At 47.3% G+C, this 16241-nt stretch overlaps 4 protein-coding genes, 1 long non-coding RNA gene and 2 other non-coding genes across 9 annotated transcripts; 5 read left to right on the forward strand and 2 right to left on the reverse strand.

Moving 5' to 3' along the window:
* Positions 1 to 519: 519 nt before the first annotated feature.
* Positions 520 to 4544, reverse strand: LOC112349970 (pentatricopeptide repeat-containing protein At2g40720-like). The gene has a single exon (XM_024685306.1). It carries the CDS (start codon positions 4185 to 4187, stop codon positions 582 to 584), a length of 3606 nt encoding a protein of 1201 aa, XP_024541074.1. The 5' UTR covers positions 4188 to 4544; the 3' UTR covers positions 520 to 581.
* A 3221-nt stretch (positions 4545 to 7765) lies between these two features.
* On the forward strand, positions 7766 to 8185 carry LOC9646897. The gene is made up of 2 exons (XR_002993583.1): positions 7766 to 8033; positions 8090 to 8185. It is a non-coding gene; the product is annotated as an uncharacterized LOC9646897 (long non-coding RNA).
* A 3559-nt stretch (positions 8186 to 11744) lies between these two features.
* On the forward strand, positions 11745 to 13600 carry LOC9663243. 3 transcript variants are annotated; one of them, XM_024685484.1, is made up of 9 exons: positions 11745 to 12014; positions 12068 to 12214; positions 12278 to 12380; positions 12428 to 12507; positions 12569 to 12646; positions 12695 to 12786; positions 12847 to 12958; positions 13015 to 13146; positions 13241 to 13600. In XM_024685484.1, the coding sequence occupies exons 1-9, from the start codon at positions 11778 to 11780 to the stop codon at positions 13367 to 13369; spliced, it is 1110 nt and encodes a 369-aa protein (XP_024541252.1). In that variant the 5' UTR covers positions 11745 to 11777; the 3' UTR covers positions 13370 to 13600. The 3 variants fall into 3 exon arrangements, with proteins under 3 accessions (XP_024541252.1, XP_024541258.1, XP_024541264.1); XM_024685490.1 differs by having other exon boundaries at positions 13253 to 13600; XM_024685496.1 differs by having other exon boundaries at positions 13265 to 13600.
* On the reverse strand, positions 13483 to 14228 carry LOC9663244 (30S ribosomal protein S13, chloroplastic). The gene is made up of 3 exons (XM_002962196.2): positions 14107 to 14228; positions 13830 to 14057; positions 13483 to 13755 (listed from the first exon to the last, which is right to left on the reverse strand). Exons 1-3 carry the CDS (start codon positions 14197 to 14199, stop codon positions 13585 to 13587), a joined length of 492 nt encoding a protein of 163 aa, XP_002962242.1. The 5' UTR covers positions 14200 to 14228; the 3' UTR covers positions 13483 to 13584.
* A 187-nt stretch (positions 14229 to 14415) lies between these two features.
* On the forward strand, positions 14416 to 14489 carry TRNAN-GUU. Its single transcript has one exon. It is a non-coding gene; the product is annotated as a tRNA-Asn (tRNA).
* Positions 14490 to 14601: 112 nt separating this feature from the next.
* On the forward strand, positions 14602 to 14675 carry TRNAN-GUU. The gene has a single exon. It is a non-coding gene; the product is annotated as a tRNA-Asn (tRNA).
* Positions 14676 to 14793: 118 nt separating this feature from the next.
* LOC9646898 (short-chain dehydrogenase/reductase SDRA) lies at positions 14794 to 16138 on the forward strand. The gene is made up of 6 exons (XM_002961692.2): positions 14794 to 14965; positions 15034 to 15150; positions 15219 to 15353; positions 15421 to 15546; positions 15606 to 15707; positions 15773 to 16138. Exons 1-6 carry the CDS (start codon positions 14822 to 14824, stop codon positions 15920 to 15922), a joined length of 774 nt encoding a protein of 257 aa, XP_002961738.1. The 5' UTR covers positions 14794 to 14821; the 3' UTR covers positions 15923 to 16138.
* Positions 16139 to 16241: the final 103 nt, after the last annotated feature.

Below are 16241 nucleotides of genomic sequence, written 5' to 3' on the forward strand. Positions count from 1 at the left end.
GCGTTATGGAGGAGGCAAGGGAAGATTTTCCAAAACATGAGTAGTAACTATAAAATAAACACAGATGATCTTTATAGTGGATTGCTGGGGAGAGGCAACATTTGCCATGGTGGCAAGCATGCCTTTCCTGCTTGACTCAAAAAGTGTGGATGACTCTCTTGGGGAATTGTCAAGAGTGGAACAATAAAGTTGTGTTTGATTCTCTGAAGGACATTGAAGACGTTTCCTATTATTTTTTAACTAAGTATTAAAGTAGACAAAATTAGTTAAAGACTGAAGTCCTATTATAAAAAGAAGGCATTAAATTTGATTGATAAAAATTTCAAAAGAAAACAATATAATTCATGCTATTGATACTAATTAACAGTTAGAAATTTGGCCATCTTCAATAACACTACCTCTGGCAACATATTTTGATTTTGTAAGGATTAATATTACTTCTACAAAGTCATTATTAAATCAAAGGTGGTGTCATGACTATCTAATTACAAGATTTTAACAATAACAATCCGTCCGCTCTTTGCAAAATGAAAGATGCAATAATTATTAACAGTATATTGATAAATAAATCCTCTCTTTTTTTAAGTCTCAAAATTCAATGCACTCGAAGTATAAAGATTGGTCATCAAAATGTAGGCAGCACAGTCCTCATCCTCCATCTCCTTGAGAGAATCAAAAGCAACCTTGGCAAACTCCACATTGCCCCACTTGTGACAATTCCCCAAGAACGTCATCCACACCTTTGCGTCGGGCTGGAAAGGCATGCCCGCCACCATCGCAAACGCCTCCTCGAGATGGTTGCCTCTCCCCAGCAAATCCACCATGCAAGTGTAATGCTCCATCCGCGCCTCCATTCCATAGTCACAGCTCATGCTCTGGAAGATCTCCCTCGCCTCCTCCACAAGCCCGGCATGGCAGCACACCCCAAGAGCGTGGAGGAAAGTTACACCGCTCGGTTGGATTCGCTCCCTTTTCATGGATTCCAAGAGCCCAAGAACGCTTGGAGCGTCACCCTGACGAGCAAATCCAGCGATCAAAGCGTTCCAAGCCACCACCTCCTTGGTTTTCATGGAGTCGAAAACTTGCTTGGCTTCGTGCATGGCTCCACACTTTCCATAGAGATCGATGAGCGAGTTTGCCACCTGGTGTTCTAGCGATGATCCGGAGGAATCGAGAACTTGGCAGTGGATCTCTCGTCCTATTTCCAAGTTGGACGAGGAGACGCAAGCCTTGAGCGCTGCTACGAAAGTGGCCGAGTTTGGACGACACTGATCGACGTGGTGTTCTTGTTGCATCAACGCGAAGAGTCCGAGCGCTCGCGAGGATTGATCGGTTAGTGCGTAGCCGAGTATGAGAGCGCTCCATGAAACTACGTCCCGATGGAGCATTCGATCAAAGGCTCGCTGGGATCCAGGCATGAATCCACACTTTGCGTACATGTCCACCAGCGTGTTCCCGAGATAAGTATCCAAGCTCTTGTGATCTTCCTCGAGCTGCGAGTGGATTTCCAGGCCTCTTCTCAGCGAATTCTTCTTGACGAGCAGAGCTGGACGATCTGAAAGAGATACTCTCGTCCCGGTCTCCATAGATGCGAGGATCGAGCAAGCGTTTAGAGCAGCGATGTATGTCCTAGAGTCGGGAGTGAATCCTTCCTGCCGCATTGCCGCGAAGAGCTTGAGCGCTTGCTCGCCATCCTGTGCTTGCGAGTATCCCATTATCAGCGTCGTCCAAGAAACCACGTCCTTGATCGCCATTCTCTCGAAAGCTTGCCTCGCGAGAGCCATGCTACCACACTTAGCATACATGTCCACGAGAGCGCTTCCCACGAAAACATCCTTCTCGACTTCGCGGCCGAGGGTTTCCTCGAGTTCGCTGTGAAGAGAAACTCCTGTCGAGAGAAAAGCTCTCCCCGAGAAGTTGGAGAACTCTTCTTCACTTGAGAGAGTTTTAGTTCGCTCGCCTGGATCATCGTCGATCTTGTTTCTTTCCTGCTCTCCAAGGACGCCGCAAGCGGTGAAAGCCGCGATGAACGTTCTCGAGTCCGGAACGAACCCCTCGAGCTTCATCTGCTGGAAGAGGCCGAGAGCTCGCTCCGGCTGGCCGCACTGCGAGCTTCCCATGATGATCGAGTTCCAGGAGACGATGGTTTGCTGCGGGATGCTGTCGAAGAGCTGCCACGCCGAAAGGATCCTCGCGAACTTCGCGTACATGTCAAGCAGCGTATTTGTAACCGACGCTTTCAGCTGAAAACCATCACTCCTCAAGACTTTCCCGTGAAATATCCTTCCCTGTTCAAGCCAACGAGCCTCTCTCGACGACGATCCCAGGGACACGCAAGCTTTGATCGCAGCGATCAAAGTCACGGCATCCGGCTCCAGCTTTTCTCTCAGCATTCCAGCGTAAAGATCCAGAGCTTCTTCGCCATGGCCGTTTAGAGCGTATCCCATGATGAGAGCGTTCCAGGAGACGACGTTGCGGGCTCTAATCTCCTCGAAAACTCCCCGAGCAGCAGCCATGGTTCCACACTTTGCGTAGAAATCCACCAGAGTGTTCTCCAAGAACACGTCCGAGTCGACGCCTCGCTGCCTGGCTCGCGAGTGAATCCGCGAGCCTCGCTCCAAAGCAAGTTTTCTTCGATCGACCTCTCTTGCGAGGCTTGAGCAAGCAGTGACAGCGGCGGCGTAAGCTCGAGCGTCGAGAAGAAGGCCACCATCGTTTTCCATCTCTTGGAAAAGTTCCAGAGCTTTCTCCGCGTCTTTCCTGTGGATGTGTCCCAAGATCATGGAAGTCCACGAGACGACGTCGCGACGGATCATCCCGTGGAAAACCACGCTCGCTTCTTCCATGCTTCCACACTTGGCGTAAAAGTTGACGAGGCTGTTCTCCAAGTTCATATCCATCGCCGTTGCTCGAGCAAAGCTGTGAAGAACTCTCCCTCGCTCCAGCCATGGTATTTTCTTGCCGCCACCTGCCTCTCTTTCTTTCCCAGCGACGTTGGCGAAGCAATTCAAAGCAGCGATCAGAGCTGGAGGCTGTGGATCGATGCCTTCGTCGATCATGCGAAGGAGGAGCTGGAACGCGAGCTCTCCCTCGCAGCACTGCGAGTATCCGGTGATCATGGAGCTCCAAATCGCTGCGTCGCGGCAGGACCCGATCGCGGACTCAAAGATCCTGCGAGCTTCCACTGTTCTTCCAAACTTGGCCAGCATCTCTATCAGAGCTCTCGCGACGCAAGCGTCCAGATCGATCGCAGCTCTCTGGAACTGCGAGTAAACCTCCAGTCCTCGTTGATCGTCCTCCAAACTCGAGCAAGCTGTGAAGGCCCCGGCATAAGTTCGCGAAGTTGGCTTGATAGATCCTTCTTTTTCCATCCGAGAGAAGATCTCGAGGGCCAGCGCTGCTTGTCCGCTCGATGCAAACCCCTGGATGATCGAGTTCCAAGTCACCTCGTCCTTCACTTCCATCCTCTTGAAGATCTCGCGAGCTTCTTGGACCGATCCACACTTCGCGTACGCGTCAAGCAACGAGTTTCCGACGAACAAGTCGAGCTCGCAGCCACTTCTTCGCGCTTGAGCCTGGATTTTCTTCACAGAATCCATACGAAGACCACTCAAGCTGGAGCAAGCCTTGATAGCAGCGACGAAAGTCCGTGAGCTCGGCGTGAATCCCTCCTCTTGCATGCGATCAAACAGCTCCAACCCACTTCCACCCTGCCCGCTCTGCGCCAGTCCCAGGATCATCGAGTTCCACACCACCTCGTCTCGAGAGCTATCCATCTTCTCGAAAACTTTCCTGGCCTCGCCGATGCTTCCGCACTTGATGTACATATCCACGAGCGAGCTGGCGACGAAAGTGTGGCTCTCGAGCCCGGCCTTGGTGATCTCTTCATGCAAAACTCTTCCTCGATCCAAGCTCGAAACCTTGACGAGAACTCCAAGTCCATCGATCTTTAATCCCTGTTCTTGAGCTGCCAAGCTCGAGCAGGCCTTGACAGCCGCCACGAAAGTCCGAGAGTCCGCCGACAAGATCTTCTCCTCTCGCAAGCGAGCGAAGAGATCCAAAGCTTGCGAGCTTTCCCCGTTAACAACACACCCCATGATGATCGAGTTCCAAGAGACCAAGCTGCGATGGACCATGCTCTCGAAGATCTTCCTGGCCTCCGCCAAGCTTCCACACTTGGAGTACATATCCACCAGGCTGTTTGACACGCAAATGCTGGCTGCGGCATCGCGGTTCTTGCAGCTCCAAAAGGAAGAGATATTTTTCTCCGCTGGTAAATCTCTAGAACTCTGAGAACTTTCTTCTCCGGCGTTTTGATCGCCTTGAAGCTCGGCATGGATCTTCTTTCCGGCTTGTAAATCCCTCGATACGCCGCAGGCCTTGAGAGCAGCGACGAGGATGGACACGCTTGGCCTTAGCTTACCTTGTCGTGCTTTCTCATAGTTTCTGAGAGCTTCCTTGGCATCGAATACCGGCCGCTTACCTCTTGGCTGTGCCACATTCCTGTTTCTATCGCTTTCGATCGCGCTACCCTAAGCGACCTGTTTTAGGGCTCTTCCGCAATTTAGGGAGTTATTCGTGTTTCTGCGTTTATAGCACAGAATAAGCGTTGTGAAAGAAGAATTGTTCTTTGTGCGCTTGCCCCTGGAAAGATTTGCAAATCCTTCTCGTGTTCCTGGAGTAGCTTTAGTGCTCATCATCGGTCGGTCTCCAGCGTTCGATTTATGCTAAGAGTTGTGAGTGCTCTTTTGATTTCAACGCATACTAACACCGATCGCTGCTTCAGTTGCTGCAGATTGGATTGGACAGCAGGCAATAGATTCCTTCCTCGGAAAGGATTTGCATCCACTGTGCGAGAGGAACAAAAACTTTGGAAGTTCAAGCGTAGAGGACGACGGCCTGTAGCAGTGTTGGCGTTGTTGGTAGCGTTCTGTGGTGGCGGTGGGGCTGTCAAGGTACATCGAAAATGAAACCCCTCACAGGCTTTAGCGTTAAGGTGACACAGGCTGAAAAAGCAATTGGATCACTCTCAGAGATTGAGAATGCGACACACAAATCTTGGCAGTGAGCGTGCTTCAAATGCTTTGCGCCACCATTACGTGGATCGCTTCCGCTGGATCTCCTCGGATCTCCAACAAACTCTAGAACTTGTCGCTTACCACTTCATCAATTATTGCTTGCATCAAATAAAAGAGTAGAACTATTTCTTCAAGCTATCGGCGCTGGCGCTGGGCTCCTAGACGATGTGGTGTGGTGAGGAGCGAAGTGGGGCTATGGCGGCGAAGCGCTTTCCTCTCAGCGAAGATTTGGATGTCTTGTGTTGATGGATATGGCGTCATTGTGCTCCTATGGGTACCAGCTGGAAAGCGCATCTCTTGAAGGATGGGTGTGGCGAAGAATTGTGGACTCCTCTTGGTGAGTCCGCATAAGGAAAATTTCAACTCACAAGTGAACTGCCGTTGATTACCGGCAACGAGTGCAGCCCTATCAACCCTACCATGGCCAACCCTGTGACTAGCGTTTACAAACACAATTGCAAGAGTGTCACCTCAGGGGCACCCTCATCCTGCCACCCCAGGCATGCCACTACAGACCATGACTACCCAAACTCCATTGAACATTCCACGACCAGCGCCACTCCACCACCGCTACAAGAACATTGCACAACTTTCATCATCACCACGCCACCAACCCTCAGCCCATGCAAGCTACACCATTGAGCATTTTGTGACCATAAGGACAGAACTTTTGCAGAACTTTTAACATCTGCTAAAAAAACGATTGCTCCATCCACAATTACTACATCTGGTATGTGAAGCCTTACCTAGGGAACAACGGTTTCACTCACTTTGGACGAGCGGATTCGTGAGACATCACCCTCTGGAGCAGCAGATTGTGGAGCTCAAGAAGAAATTCCCAAACCTGTAACATGTACTAATAGTTCTTGAATTGCTCCAAGGATACCGGACCATACATGTCTTGGTCTTTCAAGTGTTGCAAACTCTGTTTTGGACTCTTCTCTTTGCTGCATCCACCAGTAAAGCCCAACCTTCGCAACAGTGTAAACCTCTTGGAGATTGTTGTAAGTCTCGATACTGAAGAGTGGCTTGAATGGAGTGGTCGAGGAGGATCCCCACACCACAACCACTCCAGTGTCATACTGGGAAGAGCTGAACTAGGACAACAAAGCTAGTGAGGCTTCACTAGCTCTCCATTGGGTCTATGTGGTCTCAGGAACTATATGCGAGTGGTTAAAAGCCCTCCATGACAATCAATCTTTACATAATGGGATTCACATGCCAAACATGTGAATGGTCGAAGCACGAATATCATCTCATCTGCTGGTCGGATGGGAATATATAGTGCAGATCACAGAGGTCGACCCTTGAACCGCCCCAATCGTTGCACAATTGCAGCCATAGGGAGATGATAATGAAGACGCAACCTGGGCAGCAGCCAAGCTCCTGAACCCAAGAGAATGAATCAGCTGAAATAACCTCATGGATGCTCTCCATGGTGGGAAGCCCCATCTGGAAGGTCAACTCGCCAAACCACCCTAACCACCACCTGGATCATGGGATCACCCCGACAAGGACTAGGCCATAGTGAGGCACAGGATCTTTCAAAACATCAACTGTATGTCAAAATTGTTGTGCTGCCACTCGAGACTGGATACCTGGCTTCCAGCCTTGCTGATTTCTTTCAAAACATCAACTGTATGTCAAAATTGTTGTGCTGCCACTCGAGACTGGATACCTGGCTTCCAGCCTTGCTGATTTCTTGTCCAGCATAGTAGAGAGGCTGCAGCATCTTTTTCCCACGTCCATATGCTAAGAGCAGAGTCTTCTCAGGGTTTACTGTCCAGTGCGTTCAGTTGACATCTGAACCAACCGTGACTTTCTCCAACTCTGCAACCATATCCAAGTGTTCTAAATTCTTGACAATTCCACCCCTTGATATGCTTTTTTTCCAGATGCCTGGATTGGTTGCTTTGAAAGGAGGTGTAGACTCTGCCCGCTTATATACTGGGGCTCCAGGCAATGCACCTACTAGCCCACACCAATATGAATCTATACAGCATAATCGGCACATGACTGGAGCGTCAATTCCCCCCCCCCCCCCTCCCCTCCCCTCCCCTCTCCATGGATTTCTATCCAATGCCACGCATGCAGCGCTCACGGCATATCTATCTCATGCCAACTGCCAGAGTTCCCATTTCAGTAAGCAGAGGGCACAAGATGTCCAATCTGGCACTCCTATGCCCCACTAGCGCATCTTTCTTCTTCTTCAGCTTCTTACTTTCACAAATGCTATTTCTACAATGACACGTAAAGCGTGAGTAAGAAGTTCTAGACCGCACGGCTCATCTCACGTTTGCCATTATATAATGCCCGTGCTTAAGGGGTCTTACAATTGACAGGGATTGACAGCGTAGTGTGCTTCAATTGGCATAAGCTGGCACGGTAGTCAAAATAATTATAAGATTAATTATAAGATTAATCATATTATATTACAATATATTATTATGATTATATGCCAAAAGATTTAAAAAATGTAATTATTATAAGAAAATAATAAATTATGTGAAGTCCCACCATGGATTTAGATCCTCGGGATTGTCAACTTGATCACCGTCGCTGAGAGCATGCTTTACTCAGCGGCCTTCGTTACTGCTGGCCCGCGAAATTTTGGTGGAGTCCCAGTTTTCCGTGTATATAAGCAGCAAATCCAAAACACCAAGCCATCATCTTCTCTTATCCTCTCTCGATTCCCATCCATGGCTTTTGCAAGGTCCGTTCTGCTCATGCTCCTGGTGCTCGCCATGGTTGCGACACTTGCTCCCGCGCAGCTTGCTCCCCCGCCGTGCTCCCTACCCAATCTCCAGGGCATTGTGAGGTGCATCATAAGAGCTATGGGCGATCCAACCAAAATCGCAGAGTGTTGCAGTCGCTTGCCGCCCACTTGCTCTTGCAGCATCCCCTTGGTGAAACAACTCCTCCCTCAGTGCTGCCCTTGAGCTTCAACGTTCAAAGGTTATAATCTTTCTCTTTTTTCTTCTCACGCTTCTCTCATGATTTGTTTGCTCCAGGGAAGAGGAGCGCAGCTGCAATGCAAGTATATGTACTCCTGAATAAGGGACTCGAAATGAAGCAATAATAATCTATATCAATGTTCTTATTGATTATGTTTGTAACTTAGAAATGCAACAACAACGCTTAAGCTTGCATGCGTTTATAAGTCTGCAACAGCATGCCGCTCTCGCAATCCATCATGGCCAAAATGGAGAAGTCATCTGGCAAGCGCTGCACCGCGAGTCTGCCTCCGCAAGAATGACTGTTTTGTTCATTCTAGAAAAATGCAAGAGTGTGCAAGACGGTTGACCGCTGAGGGCTCTCCGGACATCATACTCTTTGTCGTAGTCTAAACGCTCACTCTTTATTTGCTTCGCTGCTTTGGCTTACAACACTGCCTGCTGATTCTCACTTTGATTGATCCGACTGTCAGGTCTCGCCTTCCAGCATGCCTTCTATCTTTCTCTACTAAGGGAGAGAAAAAATGAAAGCGGAGAGCGAGAAGCCTGTCATTCACATGTAAAGCTCGCATGAATGCCTTACCACACACATATCTTACGGGGAAGTGACTGTGCGTTGTGACCATCTTATTAGTCACGAGTTTATTCTCCGTGACCACCATGCAAACAAGGCTGGTATACTAATTACGTGCCAAAAGAAGCAGCCATCATTCTACCATCCAGATCTTGCTTATTTGATCCAGATCCTTAAGATTGAAACTTGGATCACTTTGCTGAGAGCATGCTTTTCTCAGCAGCCTTCCACACAAGCTTGGGTTCCCAACATAGCTAGGAATGTGTTGAACTGGCCACCCCCGCTCATTAAATGACAGGTTGAGTGATGACAAAGTGTTCACCTCTTCAAACTCCGTTGGAATCTCTCCGTACAAGCAATTGTATGACATCTGCGGAGTCTTCTGGGGAGCTTATATGATAGATGTTGTGGTGTGACAAGTTGAGATATCGAACACTGATTAACCCTCCAAGGCTTGGTCGAACCTCTCCACTTAAGGAGTTAGATGACAAGTCCAGCAGAGTAGTCGTCCAAAAAACACATTCCTAGCCCATATTCTCTCGTCCCTTGATTTGCAGAAAGTCTTGGTGATGATCCCCATATCCCCATCATGTTAGTGGGGACTACCAATAGGTATTTGCACCAGTGAGCAATTGCCAAGAGAGAGACTAAGCACTTGAAGGTTTTTCAAGCGTCCAAACTCCTTTGGAATGGCTATTCTCTAGATTCATGTCCTTGAGCTTCAACAGCTTTCCCATTATTTCAATTGGAATACTGCCAATAAATTCCCTTTTGCATGCCATTCTCAGAGAGGTTAGTGACCTAGAGAAGTTTCTAATAGAAATAGACAAAGAAGCCCTAATTGATAAGTTATTAAACATAGCCATCGTTTTTGTTCTTTTTGCAAGGGTGGTGGCAATGATTCTAAGAACAATGCAGCTTGGAAGGGCCTTTTTTGGGGAATGGTAATTCTTCTTCACCAAGTTACGCTTGAGAACTTGGCCAGGATTTCGAAGCTTTCTCGGCATTGTCTCGCCTTCTCTTTTTTACTACAACTGAGCGTGATCGTTGCAAGTGATGGATCGACTTATTGATTGATTTTCTCTTCTCTCGAGCTCGACCTACACTAGCGACGTGAATCGGGAGTGAGAGCAGATAGGCCTCCCTCGCAACTAGGTGAAGGCCATTCCCCACTTTTTCTAAGGGTTTCGAAATTCGTTGGCACTTCCTCTATAATGCCGAATCGCTCGAGGTATATTCGTCCTCTCGCAAGCTTGTGCTCAGAGAGTTTACAAGAGGTTTCTCTTTCAGGTGTTGGTTGTGATATGCGGTCATTCTCTTTTGGCTCTACTGTTGGTAATGATGACAGTGGCTGCTGCAAGCTTTGAAATCCTTGCTTTGATGAGTCTTGTTTGATCCAACTCGAACCAGGATAGCTCAGCTCTCACCTTCCATCACTTCTCCAACATGCCCCCGACAGGTTTTCACAGAAAGTGAAGAGTAGCATATCCTTTCTCGCACCGGCTTCTCTCTTTTTCTCTTTGCATTGTTCGCGTTGGAAGGACGGAGGTGTGCGCTCGGCTTTTCTTCATTTCCATTGAGCAAGGTAAGTACTTGATCCAGCAAGTTATGGTATGGTCCTCTCAAGTTTTTTTCTCTTCAGCTGCTAAAACTTACAATCAGATTGTCTTCCTTCCAGCCGATAAGTTCCTGTCATCCACAAATTGCAATCATAGGACCCCTGTATATCAGAACATGGCCACCATAATGATATGAGTGTATGAAGGAAGCCATTCATGCGAGCTGCAAAGGTATGCTGCAGTGAGACTGTCTAGGATTCCCCTTTTAAGGATTTCAGGGTTTTTGTGCAGATATCAATATATTGAAATTTTTTCATAAAATGCATATTCATCTAGCATATTCAGTAAATATTAAATTAAGTCAAACTTGTTAGCTAACACGAATTCCTCTGTGATGCTGATGGCGCTGCCTGCGTCCATCCATTCACGTAAGTGTGTTCAAGTCACATTTTGACCATTTTACTGTGCTTCATGTGTGTTGATAGCTAGCTTTTTAAATGTTTCATGCATGCAACCTAATGTTTGTAAATTTGACTAAATCGCTATTGATGGATCTAAATTTAGGTTTTGAATATAATATACTAATTTCTTTCGATTATTTTACCTATATATATATATATATGCATTAGTCACTCTTCATCCCCACACATTCTGGACTATTCTGCCCCACCATTTCAAGTGGTCCCCTTCCTCTTTGGTGTGCCTTCTCCGCCCCCCCCTCCCCCCAACACACTCACAACCTTCTCCACATTTTGCCCAAAAACAAGGAATTTGTTTTACCAAAAATTGCAAGTCCATTTTATTTTTTGTTCTAGACATTTTCTAACAATAACAAATGCAAGAATGACAAGAGTTATGTGTTTTAGGTAGATTTTCTTATGTAATATTGCTATATAGTGTGGGTCAGCTTTCATTTAATTTAAGTACTTTGTAATGTTCATTTTAAAATGTGGATCAACTTTCATTTACTTTGTAACTCGAGTCCATCTTCTCGAAATCTTTCTTGGCCTAGCCAATGCTTCCACACTTCATATACATATCCACGGGTGAGATGGCGACGACAGTGTTGCTCCTTGGCGATCTCTTGGTGCAAAACTCTTCCTCAATCCAAGCTCGAAACCTCCCATCGATTCTTAATCCCTGTTCCTGAGCTGCCAAACTCGAGCAGGACTTGAGAGCCGCCACAAAAGTCCGCGACAAGATCTTCTCATCCAAAGCTTGCGAGCTTTCCCGTTGACAACACACCCCATGATGATCGAGTTCCAAGAGACCAAGCTGCGTGCTCTCGAAGATCTTCCTGGCCTCCACCAAGCTTCAATACTTGGAGTACATATCCACCAGGCTGTTTGATACGCTGCAAAAGGAGATATTTTTCTCCGCTGCTTCTCCGCCTCAGCTTACCTTCTCGTGCTTTCTCATAGTTTTTAGAGAGCTTTCGAAAACCGGAGTGACGGGACTCTTACCTCTTACATTCCTGTTATCGCTTTCGATTGCGCCACCCTCGCGACCGATCCACCTGAGCGAGCCCAGCGCAAATTTTCCCTGTTTTAGGGTTCTTCCGCAAATTCCGGGACAAAATCGGGTTTTTGTGGGTTTAGGGTTTAGGGCAAGGATGCAAGGCGCGGCAGTGTCGCCGGCGTCATCGTCTTCCTCGTCACAGCATCCCCTGTCGCGATTGAGCTTCGGCACAGCGGGCCACGCGCGCCTTGGATTTGCTCGCCAGAGATTTCCTTTCGGTACCAGTTTGTGTGTTTCTTCTGGCGATCAGGGAAATGCCGAGGATCTGGCCGCGGGATCAAACAACAACAACGGCGTCCTCGTGCCGATGGAAGATCGCTCCGCCCCCAGGGTAGGAAAAAATTCTCGAAAAGTTTTTCTTTGATGCTGATTGGGATTTTTTAGGTGCCAGAGAATGCAAGCGAGCATTCTTCCAAGCTGACTTCCACTGCCGGTCTTTTTCGGACACCAATCTCTGGCGGAGTAGAGAGCGCTACTTCGTCTCACGGTTTGCCAAAGCCTGCTCTTGCCGTGAGGAACCTTATGGAACAGGCAATACCTCTTTTTTCTTTTTCCTTGCTTTCTTTTTGACTTGGAGATGAAAGAACTTTCTAGGCTCGATATGCTCATCTTTGTACGACTATGTCACGGATGCATCACCGCCGCTCGGGCTATCCGTTTGGAACTTTGGTGGACTTTGCTGCCGATGCTCACGGACGTAAGTAGATCAAACTGGTTGCTTTCTATTGACTTGTGAAATTGCAGATCCAGTTTTCTCTCTTTCGCCTTTGGAGATACACACCAGGAATTTGCTTGTTGATCCTCGGTGCACGCTCGTTGTTCAGGTTTTCAGTCGCGGGAGGAAATAATAAGTTTTTCTAACGAAGTTTTTTATTTATTTTGTAGGTCCCTGGATTTAGTGGCCTTGGGAACGCTAGAGCTACACTTTTCGGAGATGTATATCCTCTTCCATCTGAGAAGCAGGTACACCTTATCGTCAAGATTGATGTCAATCTTCCTTGTTGTTTTCAGGAGTGGGCGCATAAACAATACACGAAAAAGCATCAGCAGGGAGCCTCACACCAGTGGGGAAACTTTTATTACTATCAAATGGAGAGAATCAGGTACGGGAAAGGCGAGTTGAATTTTGTAGGAGAAGATAAAACTCGATTTTGGTGGTCCAGTGACATCCTTTTCGTGGGAGGATTTGGCACTGTAGCCTGGGTGGGCGTGGATGAATACGAATCTGTGCAGCCCGATGTCATAGCTGCTGATGGCGATGAAGATACACTCAAGGTAGCATTGACTGCTAGAATTTTTTTATGTAGTTTCATCTCTTGACACGACTGCAGGCCTTGAATGCGATCTTCTCGAGACCACTCAAGGAAATGCTCGCCGCCGAGACCCAGACGGAAGTGGACGAGGCAGCGGTGATCTCGATCGACAGCAGAGGCATAGATATCCGGGTCCGCCAAGGATCCAAGGTACTATTCTTCGCCTTTTCTTCTTTTTCTTTCTCGTGTTTCTTGTCGTGGGTGTATTTTTTCAAGCTTGGCAAAGTTTCCTAAGTTTCCCCAGCCCCTTATGCAGTTCAATGTGCAGAGGTTACCATTCGACGGTGGTCATCCGGTGGAAACTCTGGACGAGGCCAAGGCAGCTCTTTCCAAGCTCATCAAGAAACGCTCCAGAAAGCACACGGCGAGCTAGAAGCAGCGTTTGTATCTACTGTACACTGATAACGAAGAAAAACAAAACACCAGGTAAGTGTTTCCTTCTTCCTTTGCGAAGCTGGAAAGTTTTCCAGATTCCAGAGACTTGTAAACGTAGAAGTCGAGCAAGAAGCTTCTTTTCTGGTGGTGACCACCAAAGAAGTGTTTTCTCTTCGAGGAGAGATGTGATTTTGATCATAGACAATGCAAGTTCTATCTTCCAGCCTTCTTTTTGCCCGCTACAGCACCTTTCTTCTTTCCTTTGCGCGTTCTTGCGTTGTTCTTGGTTCTCTGGCCCCTCACGGGCAATCCGGCCTGGTGTCTCTTACCCCGGTAGCACTGGATCTCGATCAAGTGATTGATCGCGAGCTGGTTAAATCTCCTCTAGAAAAGAAAAGAAAAGAGAACGTTTTTGAGAGAAAGGAAGACTTCTGATAGAAAATGGAACTTTGCGTTACCAGATCGCCCTCGATCATGTATTTGCCGAGCTCGTCACGGATTTTGGTGAGCTCCGCGTCGGAGAGATCCTTGGTTCGCTTGTTGTCCATGGCGCAGTCGAGGAGGATCTGGCGCGCGGTCGTCTGGCCCACGCCGTGGATGTACTGCAGCGACGACTCGATGCGCTTGTTGTTTGGGATCTCCACACCGCCAACGCGAGCGCATCGAATGCTCAGGCCCTTGGCAATCTATAATGGCTCTTTCCAGATGATTTTAATGCGAATGGCTTTTGCTAACCTTGAATGTTGGAGGTGAGGAGCGGCGAGACACTGTTCTTGAGAAACTCCATTGCTCAATCGGTGTTCTCACTGTCGCCACTGCCATAGCCATGCCTTCTGCCCTAATTTTATCCGCTTGAATCTAGAATATGCTACAATTAAATCAAAAGTTAACTCGAAGTAATAAATTAGTTGATTTGTTTTAATTAATCATCAAAGCTTGAGTAGCTCAGTTGGCCAGAGCGTTTGAATCTAGAATATGCTACAATTAAATCAAAAGTTAACTCGAAGTAATAAATTAGTTGATTTGTTTTAATTAATAATCAAAGCTTGAGTAGCTCAGTTGGCCAGAGCGTGTGGCTGTTAACCACAAGGTCAGAGGTTCAACCCCTCTCTCAAGCGAATTTATAAAATAAAATACATCACATATTTAGCTTAAATTTTTAATTAAATAACAAAGCTTGAGAAGCTCAGTTATCTATAATTATATATTAACCTCTAATTAATAAATAAAGCTTGAGTAGCTCAGTTGGTCAGAGCGTGTGGCTGTTAACCACAAGGTCAAAGGTTCGAAACCTCTCTCAAGCGAACTTTAAAAATATAGCTTTTTTTGAATTTTAAATTTTAAAATTAATTTATACGCTTTAATTTTAACTAAAGGCTGGCGATAGGCTCGAGAAAATTTCTAAGTTCTAGTTAGTGACCATGGAGCTACTAGGGCAGCGCAATTGGGAATGGCGGATCGAGTAGCGGTGGAAGCGTCGAGGCTCCGCGGTAAGGTCGCGATTGTGACCGCGTCCACGCAGGGGATCGGATTTGGCATTGCTCGAAGGCTAGGATTGGAAGGCGCCTCGGTTGTTGTCTCCTCGCGCAAGCAGGTAACAAAATGAATGTTTTGAGAGAAGAGGTGTGAGTTTTGGGCGAAATTGGAGCTGACCGCTTCCAGAAAAATGTGGACGAAGCTGTTGCGTCTTTAAAGTCGCTTGGGATCGATGCCTTCGGAGTTGTGTGCCATGTTTCCGACGCTGCCCAGAGGCAGAATTTGATGCAAAAGACTGTCGATGTAAGTCTGACTTCTTCTCTCCTTGAAAAGCTTAGTTTTTTTTATTTTCTTCTTCTTGTGCCTTGCAGAAATATGGTCGCATCGACATTCTCGTCTCCAATGCTGCCTCAAATCCCTCAGTGGACACTCTGGTGGAGATCCCCGACAAGGCTCTCGATAAACTCTGGGAAGTTAATGTCAAGGCCACTGTGCAAGTCATTCAGGTACAATCCAGCAACTTAGTTTCGATCAAACTCTTTAAACTCCTTTTCTTTTGGCCTCTTTGGACAGGCGGCGGCGCCTCATCTATCAGAGGGCTCATCAATTGTGTTGATCTCCTCCATAGCCGGATATAATCCCTCCCCTGGCCTCGCCATGTATAGCGTCACGAAAACAGCGTTGCTCGGACTGACAAAGGTCTGAATGTTTTCTTTTCTGTCCTCTCTTTTGGTTTTAAAGTTGTTCTCTCTTTCCAGGCGCTGGCGATGGAACTCGCTCCAAAAACTCGAGTGAACGGCGTCGCGCCGGGATTTGTGCCCACGCACTTCGCGAGCTACCTCACAGAGAACGAAGCTGTCGTAAGTTTTTGGTTTCTCTCCTCGATGATCGCGTTGTCTTCGTCCATATCCTCGTTCTTGCGCAGAGATCAGGCATCGAGTCCCACACGCTGCTGAAAAGACTCGGAACAGTGGACGACATGGGGGCGGCGGTAGCGTTTCTAGTCTCGAGTGACGCATCGTACATCACTGGCGAGACAATTGTTGTAGCTGGAGGGATCCAAAGTAGACTATGAGACTTTGTGCCCTGGATCCAAAGAAGTCTTGCTACCAATCGGATCCCATGGTAACTTAAAACGCTCTAAACGCCACAGCCAGCCTCTCGCTGTGGGGTTTCCACCTTCCCTCTGATCAACTAGCCTTGAAAATGTAGCCAATAATCGTCATTCTCATTTCCTCCCGTGTGACTTCCATCATCAACTAAAACGTATGATAAGAATTTTCACTTGGTCCAGACTTCTTCTCTCCAGGTACAGTCTTTCAAGGTTGATGATTTGGCACGAACTAGATCATCATCTCCCTTGCATTTTCCAAGCTTCTTAAGACATGGTGAGC

This window comes from Selaginella moellendorffii, unplaced genomic scaffold (genome assembly GCF_000143415.4).
Source record: "Selaginella moellendorffii unplaced genomic scaffold, v1.0 SELMOscaffold_1, whole genome shotgun sequence".
Taxonomy (NCBI): domain Eukaryota; kingdom Viridiplantae; phylum Streptophyta; class Lycopodiopsida; order Selaginellales; family Selaginellaceae; genus Selaginella; species Selaginella moellendorffii.